Consider the following 27,307-nt stretch of genomic DNA (forward strand, 5'->3'; position numbering starts at 1 on the left):
TGAACCAACCCGGCAGCACCCCAGCTGCTCTGCCCCAGGAGTCCTGATTCAGCCGCTGATGATGAGTTTCAGCAGCGGCTGAATCAGGACGCCTGGGGCAGAGCAGCTGGGGTGCTGCTGGGTTGGTCCAGTAGCGCCGAGGAGCAGCCGCGCTACTGGATCAACCCAGCAGCACCCAAGCTGCTCTGCCCCAGGCGTCCCCAAGTCAGCCACTGCTGAAACTGACCAGCGCTGACTACAGGAAGCCGGAGGCAGAGTTGCTCTGCCCCGGGCTTCCTGGAATCAGCTGCTGATCAGTTTCAGCAGCAGCTGACTTGGGGACACCTGGGGTTCTTAAGCTGAATCTGTATGTAAGTCGGAACTGGCGTCCAGATTCAGCCGCTGTTGAAACTGATCAGTTTCAGCAGCGGCTGAATCTGGATGCCAGTTCCGACTTACATACAGATTCAACTTAAGAACAAACCTACAGTCCCTATCTTGTACGTAACCCGGGGACTGCCTGTATTCCGAAATACCTTGAATTCTCTAGCTCCTTAAAATTAACAAAAATAATTCTGTGACTTGTTAAGATTTCACTGTACAAAGAAAAATTCATTGTGAAGCATACACCAGACAGCATATCGGGCACCAACAGCCTGGCTGCATAGAATACCAACAACACCTGTCAAAAGGTATTGGAAAGCCACATGTTTCGGGCCTAGAAAGCATATTACTTAAAAAACCCAAAATGCCACTCGCTCAAAAATAGCCTTCTCCCCATTACAAGCTCAGGCTGATGGTGCACAATGTTTAGGATGAATGTGCACAATGTTTAGGATGAATAATAGAGATCACAGTGTGTTGCACTGAAATATGTATGCTCTAAAATCCATTACAGGAAAATAGTATTTGCCATACTAGATATGAAACACTGGCTCAGAAAGCCTACTACCTAGCAACTACCCAATGCTTTGGAAGGCAAGAAAACTCTACACTTTCACAGTACACCTCTATTTGAGGTGTCAAAGAAATTCCCTTTCTGAACTCCTCAATGACCAGTTTATGCACTGAACTGTGAGATTTGTTTGCATACAAAGCTATTAGTAAAAACCAGCTAAATGCAGCAGCTGGCATGGAAGAACTTAGCTGCAAAACAAGTAATAGTAGGATACTGCCCAAGTCATCCACCATCCTCCAGGCCTATCCATAAGAGCACCTTGCCTGTTTATAAATACATCTGTCTTAAGTGTCTGTGTCAAACTGCAACCACGGCCTTTGTCTAGCACCCCTCTGCACCTCCCTTCTCTTAGGTCCCAGGACTCAGCAACACTCTGGGCCACTCTGTAGACCCCCTACCACACCTAATCAACACCTGCCTACATCACGAACTCTAGGCCCACCACCCCAAACCTAAGGGCTCCAAAGCCGTCCTGCATCATGAGCCTAGACTCAGAGCATCCCACACCCGCTACCCAGAGATGGGCACTTCACCGGGACCCCTCTTCATCCTTCACCTCCCTGAGTGCTAATCCCACTGCATCCCACCTGTGCCCTGCACTCCATCCCCCACTGCCAGGCCTGGACCAAGGTGCCCCAGGACCATCATCCCCCCGTGCCAGGCCCATGATCCAAGACCCCTTCTCCCCAGCCCAGCCCCCCACCCAAACTCCATACTCCCGCCCCACAGCCAGGCCCATGATCTCAGACCCCCGCTCCCCGCCCCAGGGTCCCCCTGAACCGCTCACTCCACCCCCCGAGCCAGGCCCACGATCTCAGACTCCAGCCCCAGGGGACCCCCGAACCCCGGCGCTCCCCCGCTCCCGGCCCAGGGCCCCCCTCGCCCCACTCCCCCGAGCCAGGTCCCCACACAGGCCCGGGGCTCCCAGGCCCCGCGCCACCCTAGCAACGGCACAACGCTCCGTAGCGAGGGGGAAGGCGGGAGCGAGGGCGCGGGATCCTCACCGGCATCCTGAGCGAGTCACTGCGGGGCGGCCCCGGGCCGCACCCAGCGCCTCCGCCCGCGGGGGATGGGCGGGCTCCGCGAACCCCGAACCCGCTACAGTGTAACAATAACAGGGGCGCTAGTGCCGCGGCGCCTGCTCCTCCTGGCCCCACCTCCGCGCCCGAGTGACAGGGCGCTCGGCCAACCTCTGCGCCATGCGGAGGCGGCTTCACCAATGGGCTGAGAGATAGGGCGGGACACAGTTACTCCCGCGCAGCCATTGGGACAGAGCGCCAGCCAATGAGCGGTGAGGCAGGTGGGTGGGCGAAGCGGCTTCACTGCAGCAGCCGCGCCCGCTGTGCCGCGCGGTCACTCTGGCGAGGTCGCGGGCGTGGGTCTGGCTCAGGCTGGGGCACGCGCGACGCCGGAGCAGAAGCTGGTCCCCAAAGCAGCAACATGGTGCAGCTCTTGTTGTCACCCTATTGCATCGTTAATAATAGTCCCTGCTAATTAACTTGTCATCAGCACTTACAGGGCGTCTCGTCCAGAGAGCTCCCCCGTGCTCTGCCCAGTTCAGGAGCTGATCCTTGCAGTCGGATCTGCTCAGGTGTACTCCTGGCAGCCACGGAGTCCAGCAAAGGGGCCGGAATCTGGCATCATCTGGCCCGCTCAGGAGTTACTGGTTTAGACACCTTGCTTCTACCTTAGCTGCCTGACCCAGAGACAGGCCTAGCTGGAGCAGCAGCTAGTTTCTGGCTGTTCTGTCAGGTGGCCTCTTTGGGGCTTTTGCCAACTTCCCAACATGAAAGCAAGTTACTTTAATCAAGGCAGAGCATGAGGTACACAGAATCAAGGAGTTATAGTAGCCAATTCTCTGATGGCCTCCTCCTCTCTGCTGCAAGGCGCTGACCTTTTGGCAGTAGGAAGCATATTAATTTGAGAAAAAAAATCTCTACTTAATCAAGGGTGACTGTTAATGGTCACCATAACTGGGCTATTAGTATATTTGGTAGAAGGCTCTGGTGTAATTATAGATACACTATGACATGTTCCAATAGGAGGAGTTATTATGCAACACAGTGAAAGGGGTTGGTCCTGTAAGGTGCTGAGAGCCTTTATGCTTGCTCAACACAAAATCAAGCCTGGTCTCTTCCTCACAGAAATATTTCTATTGACTTTAGTGGGGCTTACTCACTGGAGTAAGATGAACAAACATTGAGACCAATTTCCTCTTACAAAAGCCATTGTGAAAGATGAGAACATAGTATTTTAATATTGAGGAACATATCTTGGTAGTGGGAGCTGAGAAGAAATAATTCATAGGCTGCACAGTACCCCTAAAACAGCAAAACCCCTGCTGTGGTTTTACCCCACAGTTCCTAATACCCACTCCACATAAAGAAATGAATCTGATTCTTCTCCAGTCTCCTCCCATCCTTTCCCCAAAATCAGTATGAATTTCCTCCTGTGGGCCATGTCTGCAAAGCAAATCCCCAGTGTACTTTTTGGGAGTCCTGTATCATCTGTAGGAGTAGAACTATACTATGTATAACTAGAAGGACCACCATTACTGTCCCAATGGGCAACTTGGTCAGTCACAGAGAGAGAGAAGTATAGATGGAGAGACAGCCTCTGATCGCATACTCTACAAAAACATCAATATCAGAAGAAGAAAGAAGGTGCAGTGATATCTAAAACATTTAGCAACTGTGCACATATGTCCTCAGGTTATATAAGGAAGTGAAAATATGGAAGGGATCAAAACTAAGTTTTTATAAGAGAATGGGTTAGATACCTAATATTATACAACATGCAATTATCTTGTAGCACATGCATGGGAACTTACACATAATTACAGGAGTATGTTCCATTTCCTCAGACCCACAGGCGGTGTCAAAAGTGAGTCAGAAAGGTGAGAACTAGGCAGTAAGTAAAACTATCTCTTTATAACTATTTTTCCTTATGTACATAGTACCACAATGGTATACTGCACTTTACAGCATGCAAAATCCTAAACTAATGGAGACATTTAGACCTCTTCTCCAAGAGTTTTTAACCTAAAGGTAAAAAGAGGTTTAAATGCAATGAACAGACAGAATGGTGCATGGGTGTTTCCACAGAGCAGTGGGGCTTTGAAAGGGTATGGCATATATCAGCTGGGGGTCTGCTCCATATGAAAGTGCTGCATAAAAGAATCCAAAATTAGGCATGGAGGAAAAAGACAAGGGAAGCAGTCAGGGGAGAGGCTTGAATAGAACAAAAGGAGCAGGAGGGAATGTAGGAGGAGAGACAGGCAATAGCAGATTTACACAGAGCTATGAGAATGAAGAAGAGACGTTTGGACTGTCTTATGAGAAGCCAGGGCAAAAATCCAATTCCTACAAACCTTAACTAGCAAGCAGGAAAACTGCCCCAAGCAGCAGCATTTTGGCTGGTGCTATAGAAGAAATTGCACAAACGTACATTAGGGAAGGACTCTGAAAGAAGTTGTTGTAGTTAAAACAGTATAACAATTACAATATGATGGGGACTAATTTAGCTACAGCCACTCAAGAGTGAGATCTTGGAATCATTGTGCATAGTTCTCTGAAAACATCCACTCACTCTAAAGCAGCAGACAAAAAAGCAAATAGAAAGTTAGGAGTCATTAAAAAAAGGATAGAGAATAAGTCAGAAAATATCTTAATGCCTCTATGTAAAACTATGATACACCCACATCTTGAATACTGTGTAAAGATGTGGTCGCCTCATCTCAAAAAAAGATATATTGTCATTGGAAGAGGTTCAGAAAAGGGCAACAACAATGATTAGGGTATTGGGAGGGGTCCCATATGAAGAGAGATTAAAAAGACTTGGGCTACGTCTAGATTGCATCCCTTTTTCGTAAAAGGGATGCAAATTAGACGTATCACAATTGCTAATGAAGCGGGGATTTAAATCTCCCCCGCTTCATTAGCATAAAAATGGCTGCCGCTTTTTTTCGGCACAGAGCTTTGCCGGAAAAAAGCGCCAGTCTAGACGCTGATCTTGCGGAAAATAAAACCTTTTCCGAAAGATCCTTTATCCCTTATTTTAAGAGGGGTAAGGGATCTTTCGGCAAAGGCTTTATTTTCCGAAAGATCCATGTCTAGACTGGCGCTTTTTTCCGGCAAAGCTCCGAGCCGAAAAAAAGCGGCAGCCATTTTTATGCTAATGAAGCGGGGGAGATTTAAATCCCCGCTTCATTAGCAATTGCGATATGTCTAATTTGCATCCCTTTTCCGAAAAAGGGATGCAAGCTAGACGTAGCCTTGGACTTTTCAGCTTAGAAAAGAGGAGATTATGGGGGGAACATGATAGAGGTCTATAATATCATGACTGGTGTGGGAAAAGTGAATAAGAAAAAGTTATTTACTTATTCCCACAGTATAAGAACTAGGGGTCACCAAATGAAATTAATAGGCAGCAGGTTGAAAACAAACAAATGGAAGTTTTTCTCCACTGCACAGTCAACCTGTGGAACTCCTTTCCAGAGGATGTGATGAAGGCTAGGACTTTAACAGGGTTCAAAAAAGAGATAGATAGCTTCATGGAGGTTAGGTCCATCAATGGCTATTAGCCAGGATGGGAAGGAATGGTGTCGCTAGCCTCTGTTTCTCTGGAGGTGGGTGACAGGGGAGGGATCACGTGAGGATTACCTGTTGTGTTCCCTCCCTCTGGAGCATGTTATTGACCCCCATTGGCAGACAGTATACTGGGTTGGATGGATCTTTGGTCTGACCCAGTATGGCCGTTCTTATGTTCTTATGTAACAGTAGTCAGGGCAAGGTAAAGCAAGGCAAGGGGGACAGATTCTGGAGACACTCTAAAGGAAGAAAATGTAGGAAATGAAGCCCAATCTTGCATTTCTTCTTCTGTCAAAACATCAAGGCTGTGTCTACATTGGCATCCCTTTCCGGAAAAGAGATGCTAATGAGACACTTCGGAATTGCAAATCCGCGGGGGATTTAAATATCCCCCGCGGCATTTGCATTTACATGGCTGCCGCTTTTTTCCGGCTCGGGGTTTTTGCCGGAGAAAAGCGCCAGTGTAGACGCGATTTTCCAGAAAATAAGCCCTTTTCCGGAGGATCCCTTATTCCTACTTTCAATCCCCCGTGGATTTGCAATTCCGAAGTGTCTCATTAGCATCCCTTTTCCGGAAAGGGATGCCAATGGAGACACAGCCCAAGTGATTTCAATGAGAGCAAAATACTGCCCTATGATAGCTACTGGATAGATTCAGCCACCCCTACTCACAAAGAGTGTAACTTTGCAATCATTTGGCTTACTTGTAGCATAAGGAACTAGCCAATCCAAGCAAACAATTTGGCCCTGAATGTGTGGGAAATAATTTAAAATATTTATTATCATATAGGTCTTGCCTTTTCTTTCTTTTTTGCTGAACATGTTCTCCATTCATATAACTCAAAGTTTCAGTCACCACCATAATCGATGTTCTACACCAGTGGTTTTCAGTTTGTGATCCGTGGGCCCTTGGAGGTCTGAAGACTATGTTTAAAGGGTCCATCAAAGGTTGCTGTTACCACAAAACAGTGATTTTCAACGCGTGGTCTGCAGAGCCCCAGATTTCCAAAGAGGTCCACACCTCCATTAGAAACATTTTAGGTATCTGCAAATGAAAAAAAAGGTTGAAAACCATTGGTCTACACCATGAGTTTACTGAAATTTATTTGGGGGCAGGATTTTTAATACATGGCCATCCAAGGCTTGGACATTGTGAATAACTCATGCACTTTTAAAGTCAGAAGGGACCATCATGATTTTCTAGATTGACCTCTTGCATATTGCAGGCTACAGGCCTGGCCTTAGAGCAAGACACCTTCAGGGCTCCACACTACGCATCACCCGTCCGCTGCCCTGGCTAGGAGTCACCTGGTTGCATGGAGCAGCCAACCACAGAGACAAACTTTGCCAGCCCCCCGCCCTTGCACGCTCTGCTGCAGGTACCAGGGGGAGGCTCTGGGCTCCGGCCCACAAAGGGGAGAAGACAGAGACAGCCACCAACCATCCTGCCAACAGATCACCACCTGCCCCACAAAGGAGATGCCCTGGCCAGGCAGAAGGGATTCCCAGTCTGAAATCACCCCTGTCTAGGGAGCTGCCCTGGTCAGAGTGAGGGGACGAGAAACCCTGCTTCATTGAGTGAATTTACCCCTCCTCCCCATATCCTGTAACATGATGACAGGGTGGAGTGGGGGGGGGGGCTCCCATGTAAGGGACAGGAACAGGGGAGAGGGACTCCTGGGTCTCACACAGCTTACTTAAACACGGAGTTGATACAGTCATCTTCAACTGTATTGAAAATCACAGAAAATCGTACAATAACCTCCAAAACGAAAATGTTTACCTTCAGTACAAATCTTTTACTCTGTTAGATACTGGGAGTACTGACAGATGTTTTAATAGACGCCGGGTCTGTCAAATAAACACTGGATCTCTAATACAAGCCAGGGGTCTAAGACGGTTTGTACTAATAGATTCTGGGGGCTTCTATTGGAAGTTCTACAGTAGTGTATAATGACATCATAGCAAATAGGACAAGCATGGCAGATGACATTGAAATACATTCAGTTGAAATTGTTCTTAAATTTGAAGGTGTTGTGGAATATATCCAGTGAGTGACTTGTGCTGCCCGGGCTGGACTCTATACAGGCAGTCCCCGAGTTACGCGGATCCGACTTACATCGGATTCGCACTTACGAACGGGGCTTTCTTACCCCGGAGCTCGCAGGCAGCGGGACCTCCCAGAGCGCAGCGGTCCCGCCACCTCGACCTCCGGGGCGAGAAAAGCTGCTCCAGGTGCCCCTGGTCTGCTGGGGACCGTCCCCAGCAGACCAGAGGCACCGGGAGCAAAGCCGCAGCGGTGGAGAGGTCCCACGCCTCTGAGGCTTTGCTCTGGCTTTGCTCCCGGTATCCCTGGTCTGCTGGAGACTGTCCCCAGCAGATCAGAGGCACTGGGAGCAAAGCCGCAGTCTCCACCCGCGTCTCCCTGGTCTGCTGGGGGGTGGGGGGCACAGCTAGTACGCCCCCCCCCCAGCAGTCCAGGGTTTTCTCCGGACGCCTGTGGTAGAGCAGCTGGGGTGCTGCCGGTTGGTCCCGCAGCGCTGCTCTGGGCGCTACTGGACCAACCGGGCAGCACCTCAGCTGCTCTGCCCCAGGCGTCCTGATTCAGCCACTGCTGGTCAGTTTCAGCAGCGGCTGAATCAGGATGCCTGGGGTAGAGCAGCTGGGGTGCTGCTGGGTTGCTCCAGTAGCGCCGAGGAGCCGCGCTACTGGAGCAACCCAGCAGCACCCAAGCTGCTCTGCCCCAGGCGTCCTCAAGTCAGCCGCTGCTGAAACTGACCAGCACTGACTACAGGAAGCCCGAGGCAGAGTTGCTTTGCCCGGGCTTCCTGGAATCAGCCGCTGATCAGTTTCAGCAGCAGCTGACTTGGGGACGCCTGGGGTTCTTAAGTTGAATCTGTATGTAAGTCGGAATTGATTCAGCCTGTTGAAACTGATCAGAGGCTGATTCCAGGAAGCCCGAGGCAGAGCAACTCTGCTTCGGGCTTCCTGTAGTCAGCCACTGGTCAGTTTCAGCAGCGGCTGAATCTGGATGCCAGTTCTGACTTACATACAGATTCAACTTAAGAACAAACCTACAGTCCCTATCTTGTACGTAACCCGGGGACTGCCTGTAACCCCTCAACTGGGTTTGACTTAAACTAAAGCATCCACGTCCGGGCCCTGCTGTTAGCGTGCTGCTTTGGGCCCCACAAACTCTTTGGCTGGGCCTGGCAGGCCACAAAACTTCACCCATCCACTCCTGAAATAGACCCCTAACCTATGGCTGAGTTACTGAAGTCCTCAAATCATGGTACAAAGTCAAGTCACAGAGAATTCACCATTTACACTTGTTTAAATCTTCAAAGTAACATGTGCCTCATGCTGTAGATTAGAGGAAGGAACAAAAAACAAAACAAAAATAAAAATAAAAACATGGTCTCTGCCAATCTGATCCAGTGGCAAATTCCTTCCTGACCCAAATATGGAGATATGTTACATCCTGAGCATGTAAACAAGACCCTCTAGGCAAATACCTGAGAAAGAAGTTTCTGTAGGAACTCAGAGCCCTCTCCATCTAGGGTTCTATCTCCAGCTGTTGGGGATTTTTGCTACTGGCAGTCACAGAAGAGCCACATGCCATAGCAGGTAGTTCCATCATTCCACCCTCTATAAACTTATCAAGCTCAGTCTTGGAAGCCTGTTAGGTTTTTTTGACCCCTACTGCTCCTCCTGGAATGTTGTTCAAGAAAATCACTTCTCCAGCAGTTAGAAATATTTACCTAATTTCAAATCTAACAAAAAAATAGCTAACTCTTCACCTCCGTTTACCCCGATCTGCGCTCCCGTAATCATTCCTCCTTCTTAAAAGCTTGAGCAAACAGGCCAGCCCTGCAATACATTCAGGCTACGTCTTCATTGCCAGTTCTTCCGGCAGAAAATATGCTAATGAAGGACTTTTTGCACAAAAAGAAGCAGGGGAGGGGGAGGGAAGGTTGTGCAAAACCCCCGTTTTGTGCAAGATCCTTATGCCTGTCCTGGAAGAACCCTTTGCGCAAAAAGAAATGGCAGAAAATACGCTAATGAGATTGCGACTTATGCTATCATTAGCATATTTTCTGCCGGAAGAACTGGCAGTGAAGATGTAGCCTCAGATGGGCTTTTAAATTGATACTATTGTATTTACATACTAAAATGTCATTGACAAACCTTGCATTACAGCATCTCAGGTGAACTTAGACCCACAAATTGTAGGTATGCAAGCACAGTTAGCAAAAGTACCCTCTCCTGAGACGCCATCTTGGTTAGGACAATCTTGCAGTAGCCTCTTTGAGATGGTGGGTCACTCACTAGTCTGGATTGCTTATTTCTGGGTTAGGGCCTGCTATGCTAGTAAATGAAAATGAGCACCAGAAACTATTCACAAAAGGAGAATTAAGTAGTGTCATTAGACCGAATAAAACACAGTAAAACAAAGACTATAGCTAGTTGGAATAAAATACAATGTTTCCTATCACAGAAGACATAGTCAGTAAAGCTATGTCTACACTGCAGAGCTATTTCGGGATACCAGAGGTATCCCAAAATAGCTAGTCCACATCTTAAGAGGAAGCCTGTTATCTCGTATAATGGGCTCACTATTCCGACATCCCTGTAAACTCATTGCGTAGTGCAAATTGCGTAGCTCATTTTGATCTAAGAGTGCTGTGTAGACGCTGTGTACCCTAAGGGTACGTCTACACAGCAATGTTATTTTGGAATAACTGATGTTATTTCAAAATAACAAAATGCACGTCTACATACCAAGCCATTATTTCAAAATAATGTCGAGCTGGAGGACTTCTTACTCCGAGTTCTGTAACCCTCATTTCACGAGGAGTAAGGGAAGTCAGAGGAAGAGTGTTTTTCCTTCGACTTCCTGCTGTGTAAAGAGCCTCAAAAGCTGAATTAAGCTATTTTGACTTCAGCTGCGCAAATGACATAGCTGAAGTTGTGCAGCGGAATTTGACTTTAGCCCTGCCGTGTAGACGTGCTCTTTGCTATTAAATATGTAAGGGTGCATCTACACAGCACCCTAAACTCGAAATTGCTTATTTTGAAATTTGACATGTCTACACAATGCCAAACTTCGAAATAACGTGCTATTTGGAGCCATTCCTTATCCCTTGTGCAATGAGGTTTACCGGGTTGGCGAAATAGCACGCCTGTTATTTTGAAAAATATTTCAAAATAACAGGAGGCTTGAGTAGACACAGGGTAGCTATTTCGGGTTACCTCCAGTATCCTGAACTAGCCATGCAGTGTAGACATGCCCCAAAACATAACACCCCGTGTGCCCCACTTTCAGAACCCTGATAGAAATGTAGCCGTGTTAGTCTGGGATAGCTGAAGCAAAATGCAGGACAATGTAGCACTTTAAAGACTAACAAGATGGTTTATTAGATGAGCTTTCGTGGGCCAGACCCACTTCCTCAGATCAAATAGTGGAAGAAAATAGTCACAACCATATATACCAAAGGATACAATTAAAAAAAAAGTGAACAAATATGAAAAGGACAAATCACATTGCAGAACAGGAGGGGGATGCGGGGGGGGGGGAGGGGGGAGGAAGGAAGGTAAGTGTCTGTGAATTGATGATCACAGACCTTTTACATCTGCACTTGAAAGGGAATCCTCTGAACTGTCATTCATGTTAAAATTCGACACTTTCCAAAAAGGACTAAACAAACATTTGAACTATCTCACCCATTACCAAGATAGTTTCCCCAATTATCACCTCTAATACCATTAACTCACAAACATCCCACTCTCCCTACCTCTAATATCAATTCACAGACACTTACCTTCCTTCCTCCCCCCCATCCCCCTCCTGTTCTGCAATGTGATTTGTCCTTTTCATATTTGTTCACTTTTTTTTTTAATTGTATCCTTTGGTATATATGGTTGTGACTATTTTCTTCCACTATTTGATCTGAGGAAGTGGGTCTGGCGCAGGAAAGCTCATCATCTAATAAACCATCTTGTTAGTCTTTAAAGTGCTACATTGTCCTGCATTTTGTTTCAGAACCCTGAGGATCAGTGGCACTGCTCAGCCCACGCTCCACATTGGTGCCTGCCAAACCAACGCGTTTACTTTTGGCTCTTGCCTGCTGTTTTTTCCCGAAATGTGGATCGGGCTTCAGCAGAGAAACCTTCACATCGCAGCCCTCCAGAGCCCAAACAAAGGCTACCCGGTTGTGAGCGGCGGAGGCCCCTCACTGCACGCAGGGAGCTCCAGCTGGGGCAGAGAGAATTCCCAGGGCAGCCCCAAGGAGGCTGGGACGGTCCGAGACGCAGAGGCTGCTGCACTGCTGACCTCGGTCCGGTCCCGCCTGCAGCCGGGCGGGCTGTTTTCAGAGCTGCGTGCGAGCTGGGAGGTCAGCACCGACGCTGGGGCCTGCCCGCTCCATGCAGCTGCTCACGTAGCCCCCGGGAGGGGGAGCTGTCCCGCTGGGCCGGCCCTCCCCCGAACCTTTGGGGGAGGAGGGGCGGGCTGTACAGCCCCAGGAGCGGAGAGGCGGAGCCTGGCGCGGCAAGAGCCCGCCCACAGGGACTGTCCCAGGCGCTGCGCCTGTCAACAGAGAGTCTTTCTCCCCGCTGGGTAACCCAGCCAGCGGTCCGTCCTCCGGGCAGGGCAGGGCAGGGCAGGGCTGTCTTCCCCGCTGGCTGGGCGGGGGGCAGCCGCCCCCTCTAGCATGCTCCGGGGAGCCCCCCACTGCCCGAGCCTTTTCCTGCAGCTGAGGCTGCAGTAGCAGCCGGAACGGGGGCTGGACACAATGGGAGGGGAAGCGGCGGAGTGAAGGGCTGAACCCCTCCCCGTGCAAGCGGGTTCTCTAATGCCCCGGCAGCGCGATCCAGAAGAGCCGCCGCGGCCGAGCCCGGGAGGTAAGAGGCGGGCATCGGTGCAGCTCTCGGCGGGACTGACCCCCCCCACCTCCGCGTCGTGCGGTGCGCCCCGACTCTGAGCCCAGCCCCCGACTCTTTCCCCCCGAGGTCTCGGGCTGGTCCCTGCCGTGGGGCAGCCGCTCCCCGGCCCCAGAGCCAGTGATTCGGGGACTTTTGTAGCCAGTTGCCCGCCCATCACATGATCCCCTTTTGTTTTCGAAATGAAAACGAAAGAGGGTCGGTGGAGTCGCTGCCTGCCTCGCTCCTGCCCTCTGCCCCTCGGCCTAGTTATAGCGCCAGACGCAAACGACCCAGCAGGGGTGCAGCTGCTCTCCCAACAAAAGGGACTGGGGGGCACAGAGGAGACCTGGCAGCTGGTGTCCGACACACAGACGACTTGGGGGGAGCTAGGATTTTTCATCCCCATCAGCTGCTCCATAACCCAATAAGACAGGAGTGGGGGACCTAAGGCTTGCCTGGATCCAGCCCCTGAGGCTCTGAACTCCCCCTCAGCATTGGGGATCCTGTGTGCTCCACCCCTTTTCCCCCTCCCATCCGCTGTCTCCTCACTGCAGCTGGAGCACAAAAAACCTACTAGCCTGGGCCTGACTGATTTTTCTGTGGGTCAACGGCTCCTGACCCAAAAAGCTTCCCCACCCCTGCAATAGGAGTTAAAGCACAATGAGAGGTCATGTGTAGAAGGGGGCCTAGGGGCATCTCTGGCACCAGGTCACCATCATGAACTGTCCAGGGGTTTAGCATCCACTCTACATCTTAACATGTGCAATCAACCCCCTATGGCTTGCAATATGAATGGGGCATCTGGCCAATATGTGGACAGGGGCGTGTGAAGAACAGACATGCTTTGTGGTATGTACTCCCACCCATGCCATAGTCCGATACCCACGTTAAAATTGGGAATGGAGGTTATAAATGCTGCTCTAAAGCTATCGCTGCTTTTTGGAGGGGGTTGCATAGTATAGACAGTAGTTGCTAGCCATGGCAACACAATGAGGCCCACAGCTAGACACTAAAAGGGTTATGGAGATGTCTCCCTCCATACCCTGGCTAGACTCACAAATGTTTAGAGAGGTGAGAATTTCTTATGGGTGCTAATTTTTTCAGTCCTCACTCCTGCCGCCCACTCTTGTCCCTCCCATGTCAAGCTCCCACTGCTTCCCTCCCTTCCACTTTTTTTTTTAAATAGTAAAACTTACTGTATTGCTACTACTTCCAGACCCAGAATTTTTCTCACTCAGGGAATGGGGCATCATGTGTCACAGCATGTCCTTGAGATTGGCTTTGCCTCATCAGGGTGATTGAGGATCCATAGTTATGACCAGGGATTCCTGATCTATATGGCCTCCCCTGCCCCATCCCCGTCATACTGCTGTCAGCCCCGTGTGGAGGATGGTGTCTCAGAATGATGCTCCCTTATTCTCATGCACCATTTGGGTAAATGTTGCCAGCTGCACCTCTTCCTGGGAACAAAGGAGCCAGAGGCAAAAGAAGGAAATGAATTGAATCATTTGATCCATTCCCCTACTGTAGCATGCAATTTCAAAGAACATGGTGCTTCAAGAAAGGCAGAAGATGGCAAATGGATTTCAATAAGAACCATTGTAAACATAGTGTGTGAGAGATCATTTCTGTTACTCACTTGGGCTGCATCTACACTGCAGCGCTATTTCAGTATACCGGAGTATCACAAAATAGCTATCCTGCATCTTCCCAGCAAGTTTGTTATTTCAAAATATAACAGGCTCGCTATTCTGACATCCCTGTAAACCTCATTCCACAAGGAGTAAGGGACGTTTCAGAATAGTGGGTTATTTCAAAATTTGGTCCTGTGTAGAACAAAAGCTATTTCAATAGCTATATAAGCTATTTAAAAATAATATACGCAAATTGTGTATCTTATTTTGAGCTGCGGTGCAGTGTTGATACATCCCTGGAGTACCAAGTTGGCACATACAGTATTTTGGGAAGTATAGTTACATATATTGCCAATATTCATTTTTCTATATTAAGAATTGCTTCCTGTTCCTGATGATGATCACAATAAAATTAATCACATAAGTTGTCTATTTTAAAATTGTTTTTAATTTTTTTTAAACCAGGTACAGGGAAATGTTAAATGTGTATCAGAAAGTGACCTGACTGTTTTTCTTTCAAACTCTTCTTTTGGTCAAATGTTAGAGGTTTCAGCTTTGATGTTCTTTTACACCCACTGCCAATTAAAGCCAAAGTCATGTGCATTATTTTTGCCTTTAGCAGGGGAGGGGAAAACATTTCATGGAGTTTCAACTTGGAAAATGTGTAGTACTTTCCAGAAAATTCATGGAAGCTTTGAATACTTAATTGAGCTGCTGAAAATAGTGATAGGAACTTCTTGGAAGCGAAGATGAGGCGCCAGGGGCCACAAGTGTTTATAAACAAAAGAATTAGAGAACTTAAAATTAGTAAAAATGAACCCTAGGAGAAACACTATGTCCAGTGCTCATGCTCTTTTCTTTCACCTACAGGTTAACCCTCTTTAGTCCTGCACTCTCTGACCAGCAACATCCATAATCCAGCATGATTTTAGTTAGCTGGATGTCCACTTACCATGGGTGTGACCAAGTTTCCCGCAGTCCCATAAAGTTTGTTTACAGCCACCAGTCCTGGCTCTCAGTGTTCTATGATGTTATTTAGCCCTCATTTACCCCTACACGTCTTCTAAAAGCCCAGTAAGCAGTAGAAGTGTTGATAATGTTGCTAGACAATATTGACCTCCTGTGGTTCCGCAAATCCTCTGGTTTGGCACCAGCAAGGTCCTCAGGATGCCGGACTAGAGAGGCTTAACCCGTACTCAAGTGACACTGAAATGTAAGCTTTAAAATCTTTAATTTCAGTTTGACAATGATACTCAAGTATAACTGTTTTGATCCATGTTTATTATTCTGTATAATGCACATGTTAACCTGGAATACTTGGTTAGAGGTGGTGATTTTTCTAATCTAAAGCAATGCTGTTAGGTTAAAATTTTATTTAAAAAAATCAAATGTCCTTATCCGTATAATCAATGACTTCCAAAATTAAAACAACAAAGTTTTTAAAAAACTAGTTTATTTTTCATTAACTTGGCTGTTGGCTTGCATCTTTCTGTTTGATTAATGGAAACAGGCTCACCAGTAGCATTTCAGGTTCTCAGTCACTAGCACTAAATTGTAAAGTTTAGATTCTAAACATTACAATCAAAGTTTTACCTTGTATTAAGCAACACTCTTTCCTCTCGGATTATTACTCCATCAAAAGCAATTGTGTTCATCTTAGGTTTTGTGTGAAAACAAAAAAGGCGTTGAACTGATTTACCTTAAACTAGGGTAGGGATGTTAAAATGCATTTATTCCGGTAAATGTGTATCCACTGAAATTTTCAGTGGGTGCACATTTGCACGCAGGGGAGGGGAGGGAAGGTGGCTCCCCATGTGTACCAACTCTGGCAGAGCCACCTGCCTTCCTCCCACGCTGCTGACTCTGTATCAGAGGCAGTAGCGGGGGGCATGCGGGAGGGGCAATGCGACTACACGAAAGCTGGTACACACCTGACCCCCCATTCAGTGCCAGAGGTGCTCGTGGAGAGCCTGCTTAAAAGCTGGGTCCCCATGAGCATCAAATCCACTGCCTGTCCCGCCCTCCCCCCTGCCACTCCCTGTTGCTGCCTCTATATTAGAGGCAGCAGAAAGAGGGAGGAGGCCATGTGGTTCCTGTCTGACCCCTGTGCTGCTGCTTCTGATACAGAGGCAATGAGAGGACAGGAGCTGCGTGTAACCGTGACGGTTAACAGATGAGCCCAGGATCATTGGTTAACTGTTTACACATTTACACTATCACTATGAAAAAATATAGTTTTAAGGACTTGTAATACTGTTTTATAATACTTCTGTTTTCATTGGTTTAGACAGCTGTACCTGCCTGGGAAGCTGGCATCTCCAGTTATTGCTATGAAGTGTACCGGACATGCTGAGAGTCAGGGACTTCCCTTCCTACTAGAGAATGCTCTAACGAGAGAGGCCAGGATTTGGAAGGTGCCAGTGTTTCAGAATTTCACCCTGAAGGTATTCTTTCCTCTTCTCTTTGGAAATGCATTAGGAAGCCAGAAGGTTTTCTGCAAAATGCAGTCCCAATTCTGCCATCTGATCTACATGTCCACACCCTATATGACCTAGATAGCAGGAATGGGAACGGTGTCTATCCAGGTTTCAGTTTAGAATAACAAGATGCATAATATGTAAAACACCATTGGTCCAAACTAAAATGCAGAGAGTATCCTTGTATAAATCAAAACCTGGGACTCGGAAGTGGCAATGGGGTGACAAGGGTGTAGGTGTCTGTTTGGTGTTAAATCAATGGTCCTATATATAAGTAATCCTAAAATCTACAGCGCTTGTTCACTTTTTTATTCCCTACTCCTCTATTTCACTCAGATGCGAGTAAGACAGGCTGCTCTGCAATCCAATGGTTAGTAGTCAGGAAACTAAATTCTATTCCTGGCTCTGCTATTGGCTCACTCTGTTACCTTGGGAAGCCACTTAACCTTGCTCATTTTTCTTGTCTGTCACTGGAGATAATAATGCTTACCTGCATTTGTAAAGTGCTTTGAGATCAAAGTGCAAAATTGCCCTTAAAAAGCATTTCGGGCTATGTCCCTTCTCTGCACCATCTCATGGAAGTGCTATATCAAGGCAAGGTATTATTATTTATTTTATTAATGAACCTGGTACTATCATTTGATGATTCAAGATCAATATACTACAAGATAATGGTGGACACTATTATCTGAATCAGTCCCTAATTTATACACTGCACCTTTCACACACTCTAGTTGCTTTTACATTAACATGTAAATGCATCCCGTAAATCACCCACAATAATGCATTACCAACAAGACTAAAAGAAGTCTGTCCTCCCCTCGGAATACATCCCCACAAGAAAAACCTGAGTAGGTAAAGAGGCTTTGCAGCATATCCTGTAGAGTCGCAAACTTAGCTTCTATACAGTCCAGGGATTAAGCAAATTTGAGAGACGAGGAGCTGCTGTAAGAACCCCTAGATATACTACTCAATCGCCCTCAAAATGATCATCACTGTTGGGCTAAAAGTGCAACTGAGCTGTTGATAAGAACATTTAAACAGACGGATTTTTAAATCCTCTTCCTCCAAAGAAAGTGTGTTGTTTAACAAGCTACCAATTGTGTTTTAACTTTATTCCTTCATCTCAGGGCACAGATATCTCTCCCTCAAATTATGAGAATGCAGTTCTCTGGATTGCAGAATTAAGCTCCCAGTTCCAATTTTGCTCTGAAACGTTTGCCTTGGCTATCAACATTCTTAACCGGTTATTGGCATCAGTAAAGGTAGAGATTCTCTTTGGAAGCTTTATTGTATTATTTTATTATTAACGAGGGCTGCTGTGAATGTCTAATTTGGGTTAAGTTTGTACACGGATCTAGGTGGACTGCAGGTATTTCGAATCACTCAGATAGTGAACCTCTAGAAAACACAGAGCTCAGATAGCAATCTGAGCCAGGCATAAGCTAAACCTTAAGTCAATAGGACAGAAACAGGAGCTTAACTTAAGATCATATTTGCATGCTGTCCTAAATAGGGATTTCCCCTGAATTATATTTCAGATGTAGTTATAAACATGAAGTGTTTATGTAGAACAGTGGTGAAAAATAGTTGCACAAACTATGGGCCCAATTGCTCTCTCCTTGAAATCAAAGGCAGAATTTCCCATAGCCATCAATGTGAGCACGACCGGTGCCTCTCATGTATTTTTACTTAGATTCACAATTGACATCAGGCAAAAGTTCAAGCCTAGTATTAAGTCCCCACCAATTTACAGTAAATAAATAAATAGAACCATCACATTCTGCCTGGTAGCACTGTACAGTAGGGCTTGTTGTATTGCAAGATTTAAGCACAGATTGCTGTGTTACCTGCACGAAGAAGGGGATTCCTTCCATTGTCATTTTTTGTGTCTTTGCTTTGTTTAATTTATGGGGAGGAGCTGAGGGATTTGGGCGTACAGGCAGTCCCCGACTTACGCGGATCCGACTTATGTCGGATCCGCACTTACGAACGGGGCTTTTCTCGCCCCGGAGCTCACGGGCAGCGGGTCGCCACCCGTGTCCTCCGGGGCGAGAAAAGCTTCTCCCGGTCTCCCTGGTCTGCTGGGGGGGTCCAGCAAAGCCGCTGGACCCCCCCCCCCAGCAGACCAGGGACACCCGAGCAAAGCCGCCAGCAGACCAGGGGGACAGGAGCAAAGCCGCTCCCAGGCTTTTGTTGAGGGACGCCTCGGGTAGAGCAGCTGGGGTGCTGCCGGGTTGGTCCTGTGGGAACCTATCGGGCAGCGCCCCAGCTGTTCTGTCCCAGGCTCCAGATTCAGCAGCTGTTGAAACTGATCAGGCTGATTCCAGGAAGCTGGGGGCAGAGCAACTCTGCCTCCGGCTTCCTGTAGTCAGCCCCTGGTCAGTTTCAGAGGCAGCAGCTGAATCTGGAGCCAGTTCCGACTTACATACAAATTCAACTTAAGAACAAACCTATAGTCCCTATCTTGTACGTAACCCGGGGACTGCCTGTATTTAGTCTATAGAAGAGAAGAATGAAGCAGCTTTTAACTACTTGAAGGGGGATTCTAAAGAGGTTGGGGAGACGCTGTTCTCAGTGGTGTCAGATGACAGAATGAGGAGCAATGGTCCCAAGTTGTGGGGGGAGGTCTAAGTTGGACATTAGGGAAAACTATTTCAGTAGGAGGGTGGTGAAGTACTGGAATGGGTTCCCTAGGGAGGTGGTGGAATCTCCATCCCAAGAGGTTTTTAAGTCCTGGCTTGGCAAAGCCCTGGCTGGGAAGATTTAGTTGGGATTGGTTGTGCTTTTAGCAGGGGGTTGGATTCTATGACCTCCTGAAGTCTCTTCCAATCCTATGCTTCTGGGATTTAAGCATCATATTATCCTTTATTAATAGAAACTACAACGTAGGTCCAAGCAGATTTAATGCAAACCAATGGGCTGTGCCTAGACTGCATCACTTTTCCGTAAAAGGGATGCAAATTAGACACATCGCAGTTGCAAATGAAGCAGGGATTTAAATCGCCCCCACTTCATTTGCATAAACATGGCTGCCGCTTTTTCCCGACTCGGAGCTTTGCCGGAAAAAAGCGCCAGTCTAGACTGGGATCTTTCGGAAAATAAAGCCTTTTCCGAAAGATCCTTTATTCCGAGTAAGGGATCTTTCGGAAAAGGCTTTATTTTCCGAAAGATCCCGTCTAGACTGGCGCTTTTTTCCGGCAAAGCTCCGAGCCGGAAAAAAGTGGCAGCCATGTTTATGCAAATGAAGCGGGGGGGATTTAAATCCCCGCTTCATTTGCAATTGCGATGTGTCTAATTTGCATCCCTTTTACGGAAAAGGGATGCAGTCTAGACACAGCCTAGGTGAAGATTTGGGCCTCTCTATCTGAATGACCATTGTTTATTTTCATTGAGAACATCATCTTCTATGTTCAGTGTCTTGCTCTTTCTTCTTCAGGCACAAGTAAAATACCTTCGGTGCATAGCAATTACCTGCCTCGTCCTTGCAGCAAAAACCAACGAAGAAGATGAGGTCCGTAAGTTTTATTTCAGTAAATCAATTTCTTGTCATTCAAGGAAGTTATTCATGTTTCCGGGCTGTTGCCTGCTTAGCGTCTGCTATTAGCTAACCTGTAAAGTGGGAGTAGTGACACACTTCCTGCCTTGATATTGTATAACCAACTTTTGGGAAGTGTCATGAGTTCCTTGAATGAAAGATGTATATTATTGAAGATCTGTCCTTCACTTGTGTTGCTGAGATGGGAAATTTGGAGGATAAGGAAGCCAAGACAGGCCTTCCTTCTTCAAAGGAAGGTTAGAATGAGGGCAGAAGATATGGCTCAACTTCTGTTGCATTAAATCACTGTAGTTTGGGCCAGATACTCATGGATTGATTCCCAATTGGTTTGTTAAACACTAAAATCAGCAACTGCACACATACCCGCTTGCAGCATGTTGAAAGGACACCTCAAAATCATTTCAAACATTTTGGATAAATTGCATTTTAAATTTAGATTAAGAGTTAAAAAAAATCGAAGACTTTTAATGATAGCTCAAAATTGCCGTTAAAGAGCATAAAACTGCATCCTCACCTCTTTATTAACTAAATGTGCCCATAGCTTTTCTTTTTGAAACTATAACGAAAAGAGAAGAGCTCTGAGATCAAGGCCTTTCTAAAGGTCATGAAATAGAAGAACACAGTATTCTAAATGTTGGACTCAGAAGTGAGTTTCTCCTTGAAAATGTCAACATCCTTGAAACACTCTGCAGAAATGTGCATGAGTCTTCACCCAATACATACCGTAAGGTTGTGCTTTGCAATATTTTCCCAGTATACAGGAGAAGTTGAGTCACTGGCCACAGGAAATAAGAGAACCACAAATAAAGAAAAAGCACTGAGAAACAGACTAGCTGGAGGCTTCAGCAAGACTGTCACAAGAGCAAAATAATAAGGCTGGGGAAGCAGTGCTCTTGAATCTCTAACATTAAACAGGCTCATGTTCCCTCTTGGTGTTGTTGAACGGTATTTAGAATTGACATTGGGTAATGTGAATTTAAACATTTCTTGGCACCTCAAGGCACCCATATGTTAAACAAACCCCTTTGCATGCAAAGACAAAAAAGGTCACAAACAACCTCTTGTAGGAAGGTGGTTTCTTTATTAATTATTATTATTTCCAATTTTCACAGGTAATGCCATCAGTGAAGAAGCTTGCAGTGCAGAGTGGTTGTAAATGCTCTCCAGCTGAGATTTTGAGAATGGAAAGAATTATACTAGATAAACTTCACTGGGATCTTTATACAGCAACACCTATGGATTTCTTAAACATTGTAAGCACTAAGAATTTTGCAAAAGTCTGAACTAGTTTTGTTTCTCTTTTAAGGAAACAGCACTTTTACCAAGTAAGACTAGAAAACATAGATGCACGTGCACACGCTCACACTCCTCCACAGTGACTTTTAAGCCACACATTCTTAGCCATCTGCAAGTCTTTTGAAGAACGTTACAGTGAAAAATGTTGTTTTAAACACTCTGCTATTCAAAATCTTTTTTTTGTTTAAAAATTATTCAACCAGACCCCCATTTTTAAAGGACAACTAAAATGAACTTTAAAAAGATTCCTGTGCAGCACAACTATACTCCATTTTTATTTTAAATACACACTGCAAAAATATTTCTAACTATTTCCATTCTATTAATACTGTACATAGAAAGCTGTCAGAGTTTTTGCTACATTGCACGCGCAGGTCCTCTTAAGCCATCTCTTTCCCCCACTGAAACTTGATCCTTGCTTTAGGCAATTAGACCATACTGATCTGGCACTTAGTCACATTATTTGCTAAACACTTTATAGAAACAATTACACTTTTCTTAAAGAAACGATCATGTGCTTAATAAGGCAAAAATCACGTGATATGAACATATCCTGGACTCTTTCATTTTATGGTAATGGATGGCTATTTAAACCATATTAAGCTGCTGATTGTTTGAAAACCACCTATCATAGGCAGGTGCTTGGACTATGAATTTCCTATGATGAGGAAACAGAAGCTGATTTTACTCCTATCTGCTGGCTTGAATGCCACTTTTCTTTTTTAACTATACGAGTCAAATTCAAATCTCCTATGCTGGCAATCAGGATAATGCAGTGACGTCAGAATTTGTTAGAAAACACAGACCTTTACATTCATTATAAGCTTTAAAACAGTTTGATGGTTGGCAAGTACAACACAAACCAAGTAACACGTGGTAACAGGGGAAAAAAATATCTCTACACTTCCTGATGTGGATTGAAATTAGTTTGCACTTCTGGTCAATAACATATGAAACGTACACTGTTGACCTTTGCTTTATATATATATATATATTTGCATGTATATATTTATCTTCTCTCCAGTTCCATGCCATGGTGATGTCCAACTGGCCCCATCTACTAAATGGGCTGCCTCAGATGAATCCTTCCCGCCATGTTGCGTTCTTGACCAAACAGCTACAGCACTGTATGGCATGCCACCAACTATTGCAGTTTAAGGGCTCCACATTGGCTTTGGTGATCATCACCTTAGAGTTGGAGAGGCTGACTCCTGATTGGTTTCCTGTTATTACTGATCTGCTAAAGAAAGCACAGGTAGGAGTCAAAATGGCCTCAAACCACAAATCTGAGGCCAGCACACAGAAAAATTAATAAAGCTTGCGGCGTATTTACAACCAACATTGCACGTTTTTAATGTACTTCTCAGGAGTGCATGTGTATGTCAGGGTCTAGTCTCCCTTTGATACCAACCCCTTTCGTGTTAATAGGAATTAGATACTCCTGGAGGAGAGAGTGACTGCAATTAGTGATGAGGGTTTGTTACTGTGAAAGGGGGGGTTGATCATATTAGACCCAATTTTCAAGACAGATTAATTTCCATTTGCTCTTGAAGAAGAGGATCTCCATTGTGCTCAGTGGGAACTGCTGGGTGCTGAGTGTGCTTGAAAATCTACCCCATTATATCATCTAGGAATGCCAGGATCTTTCTGTGCATTTACTTCAGCTAAAAATATTCTTTTGAAGATCTGGCAAGATAAAGGCCACACCCTACTTCCTGGGCATTTCCTGTTTGTCTTGAAATAGAGACATTTGCTCTGATTTACAGAACACGTGGGTGCTCATTAGGAACATGTGCAGTGAGTATGGAGCTAGTTTGGGAGTAAAAAACCCTAGAATCTGTTCTCAGCTTTGCCATTTGCTTATGATGTAAGTGTGGGGTAATCGGTCACTGAACACTCAACAGTCTAGTTTCCTCATCAGTAACACTGGAGTCATAATTTTTACCCACCTTTTGTAACATGTTTTGAGAGCTTCTCGTGAGAAGCTCTGTCAATGCTAAGCTATTATTGTAAGCCTTACATACTGTAACATTTGATACAGGTTTTTTTTCTTTTCGCTGAGCTTACTTAAAATTGGACATCAGTTAAAGCTTTGACTAGAGGACAGAATAATTTAACAAACTGAAGAAAACTGGTTCTGTTTCTTTCATTACAGGTTAGCAGCATCAAATTCATCCACTGTAAAGAGCTTGTGGATCAGCAGCTAATGCATTTACAGCCATCCAATGCTGTTTATATCTTTAATCCTGCCAACCAAGCCATCCAAGCCCATCCCAAGGAAAAGTTACCCAACTGTTACACTGAAGTGAAAAATTCAAGTCGAATACGTTCAAGAGTCACTGTGAGTCAGCCAGTTCCAGCAACTTTCCCACCTACTTCCATCAAAATTCATGAAGACACCATGGAGACAGATGAGTTCTATGATGGATTCAGGAACCTATACAATGAGGATGGTGTTCCAGATGGTGGAAGGATCAGCATCACTGGCTCAATCAATAATCTGAGGCAAGAAGAAAGTAGTTTTCCTTGTCCTCCATTACAGCCAGCTGAAATTAACTAGAGGAGGCCATAATTGTTAGGAACTAACAAATGCAATTGCCAATAGATCAGATGAGTGGAATGCTAAATACTGTCAAATGAAAGCATTCCTTGTTTTTGATCGAGCAAGGCCAAAATCATTAATTTGCCCTCTTTTAATTGCATCATACAACAATGGTTGCTACTTCCCCCACCATTTTTGTATGCTCTGAGCATAAAACTAGGTAGAAACCTTAACGGCAATGGAAGGCTGAAGTCATATAACTCAGGGATCTAAATTCAGCAGATGGGGCCTAGAGGATCTGATGGAACCACATTCCTTGAGCAGCTATTATTTAGGCTTTCTCCCAGCATACCTGCATTGTGACTACAGCCTTTCCACTCAGACTGGAACATTGCTCTCCATGACAGGCTATTTCCATAATATGAACAGCTGTGGGTGAGTTGCCTTGTGTGGAAGGGAGCTCCCATTGCATGGACTATTAGGGTCTACTGAAATACTGGGACCAAACTTCTTAATAGTGAATAAAAATGTGTTATGAGCACAGCCTAAGCCTCACTTTAGGAACATCCAGTTTTACTTGGGTCCTGCTCTCAAACTCAAAAGATGCTCCCAGTTCTCTGGCATCTTTCAGAATCAAGCCTTTAGGGATGGAGCCAGATTCCATTGCAACCAATGGAAAGAATCCCATGGGCTTTGCAGCTGACTTCCCCAGATTATGTGGTGCAAGTGAATTTTGTTCATACTGTAGCATGCAAACCATCTCTCTTTTTTTCAAACTTTTCAGACATACATTTAAAAAAACATTTGGTTCTTTGCCTTAACTATCACTTGCCACTGTGAGGCCATTAAACTGACTTCTGTTATCTGAGATTGGTTTAATGCAGCTTGGCACATTTTCTAAAGGACAAGTCCTCATAGGGTAATTGTTACTTTTTTATTTAAAAATGGGGGCCAGCACTTAAGTGATTTTTTTTTGTATACTAGTTTGAAAGTGTAAGCAGAAGAATACTGAAGGGAAAACAGATTAGACCTTGATCCTGCAAGCTGTGGCCTAGTATGAAAGTTAGTTGCCTGCCTTCATGAGTGCACGTAAGGCTAAGCATGGCTCATGAGAGTGATGTCCCTGTCCCATTCACTCTCAGTTGTGCCAAGGTAGAAATGGGGTGGGCTAAGCAGAGACATGGATGTAATTATCACCCTGAAACGAATAGAGAATTTACCAGAACCTCACTCTAGCTTTGCAGCAGCACTCTTTTTAATGCAGGATGAGGTTTCCTGGCATACCTTGTCCTGCTCATCTCTTTTTGCTTGTCTTACGTGAAGCATCTCCCTCAGCTATGTTGTGCAGTCTCATAGCTCTTAATAGCTGAATTAACCGATTTAGTTTTAGAAATGTTCTGTTACACTGTCAACATTTTAAGCACTGTGGCAATGTCATCTCTGTGAATGTGTGCACGCGTGCATAAGCCAGATTTCTTTTAAACTTGCAAAAACATGGTGCTAAATGTACCAAAAATTGAATAGCAAGGAGATGACAATGTAAGTGAGAGGTGCAAGTATGAGTGCATTTGACAACCATTGGAACATATGAAGGAGTTGTATGGCAAGGCAAGGGCTACCACAAACTGAATGCTGCATTTGATACTAGTTTAAACCACAGATCTCCTTACAGATTGATCACGGTGGTTTGCCTGATTGCAATGATGTAGTAAATTTTGAAATTGGGATTAAAAACCAATGCACTGTATCAGAATAGAAAACTATTCATATGGCTTTCCATGCATCTTTAGGGCTAGTTGATGGAGGGACTTAATAAATAAATGTTATTTATTAATCCTGCCTAAGTAACATAAGGAAGGTTTTCATTGCGTGGTAGGACCAAAAACAGAAAAAAAAAGCAGCAGCACCTTCCTATTTCTATCACAAACTGTGACTTGACTGCCTGATTTTTAGAGGCAAGTTATCTTTTGTAGTTTTCATTAAATAAAATATAATCTAAATTCTGGTTGTCTGAGTGTGTTCCTTAAGGTTAAGAACATAAAATTGGAATAGGGCCAGCTTTTGCCCTGATTCCATTCCATGCAATCTCCTTGACGGCAACAGCATTGTTGGGGATATTTGTCAAGGGACAGTTTGGTCCCAAGACAATTTCATTTTCTGTCCTGTTTCTTTTGGATCTTCAGTAGCAGTGACCTCGCTACAACGGGGCTGAAAACATTCATGCATGTCTTCCTTCCTGTTCAGCTTTGAGCTTGCGGGTCATTTCCTGCCCCACAGCCGGACATTCCTGCTACACTGCTGAACAAAGCCAAATTTAATCTCTCTCTATTCCAGTCCATGGCACTTAACTGGCTCTGTATATGGTTTCGTCATTCTAAAGGCAAACTCACACTGAAAAGCCCATTCAGAGATGTCCATTTCCAAACCTAGGAACGTAACTTGACATGAAAAGTTAACAGCGAAATCTAGGAGTGCCCATTGCAACGAAGCTATTTGCAACAAAGCTCTGTAACTTTGGGAGCATGCGCCACCTGCCAGATTGTTCTAATGTTACAGCTGTGTTATACATGCACTTCTGCACAGCCTCCACAGAAGGAAACAAAATGCCACTTACCATGGCTATGTTGTCTATTTAAAGATCATCCATTAGAATAGGGATGGGAAATAAAATGGAGGCAGTTCACAAGGCTTAACCCCTGGCAGGCTGTAGCCATCATGTTTACCTGTGCCTTCACAGATACCAGTGAGTGTAGCTCCCAGTGGTCACAGATCACCATTCCTGGCCCATGGGAGCAGTGGGAAGCGGTGTGGACAGGGACACCACTTCCCGCAGCTCCTGCTGGCCAGGAACAGCAATCCATGGCCAATGGGAGTGGCAATCGCAGATGAATATAGCAGTGACACAGATAAATAAAGCAGTGGTGGCCTGCCAGGGACTAACCTTGGCGAACCAATTTGCCCACCCCTGCATTAAAACATATAAAACTCCAGGGTGCATTGCTCAGATGTACTTTTTATTCTTTTAAGGACACAAGAGCTGCAGTAGTAATCTGACCCAAGCTACAAGGATGACATATTTGTTATGAGGTGCATGCAAATTCCCTCACCTATAATAGAATACAGTCTAGCCTTGTTAGCACCTCTTCCCTTATTAACCGAGCAACTAATCAGCATGGGAAGACTGTTTGCACTGTTTATTTACAAATCCTAGGGATTCATCACACCAGAATTTAGAAATATGTTGCCAAGTTCACTTTCAGTATTTTCCTTTTTTTGAACATGTCCACATGGATCACAGATTACATCTTTCCAAGCAAGATTTGCACTGGTCTCTCGTCACTGTATGAAG

The 27,307-nt window shown here is 45.5% G+C and overlaps 3 protein-coding genes across 3 annotated transcripts in view; 1 reads left to right on the top strand and 2 right to left on the bottom strand.

The window, feature by feature from the left end:
* Positions 1-2,100, bottom strand: part of KIF3A (kinesin family member 3A) — a 42,571-nt gene extending 40,471 nt beyond the window's left edge. The window contains exon 1 of the mRNA XM_075900348.2: positions 1,942-2,100. Within this exon, the coding sequence (XP_075756463.1) occupies positions 1,942-1,947 (6 nt within the window). The 5' untranslated portion in view covers positions 1,948-2,100. The remainder of the gene's footprint in view (positions 1-1,941) is intronic.
* A 10,018-nt stretch (positions 2,101-12,118) lies between these two features.
* Positions 12,119-25,958, top strand: CCNI2 (cyclin I family member 2). The gene is made up of 6 exons (XM_089769507.1): positions 12,119-12,429; positions 16,372-16,528; positions 17,692-17,826; positions 20,001-20,075; positions 21,233-21,373; positions 23,572-25,958. Exons 2-6 carry the CDS (start codon positions 16,415-16,417, stop codon positions 23,974-23,976), a joined length of 870 nt encoding a protein of 289 aa, XP_089625633.1. The 5' UTR covers positions 12,119-12,429; positions 16,372-16,414; the 3' UTR covers positions 23,977-25,958.
* Positions 22,429-27,307, bottom strand: part of SEPTIN8 (septin 8) — an 89,309-nt gene continuing 84,430 nt past the window's right edge. The window contains exon 10 of the mRNA XM_089769506.1: positions 22,429-22,656. Coding sequence (XP_089625632.1) covers positions 22,491-22,656 — 166 coding nt within the window. The 3' untranslated portion in view covers positions 22,429-22,490. The remainder of the gene's footprint in view (positions 22,657-27,307) is intronic.

Source organism: Pelodiscus sinensis, chromosome 16, assembly GCF_052426305.1.
Source record: "Pelodiscus sinensis isolate ZL-2025 chromosome 16, ASM5242630v1, whole genome shotgun sequence".
Classification (NCBI taxonomy): domain Eukaryota; kingdom Metazoa; phylum Chordata; order Testudines; family Trionychidae; genus Pelodiscus; species Pelodiscus sinensis.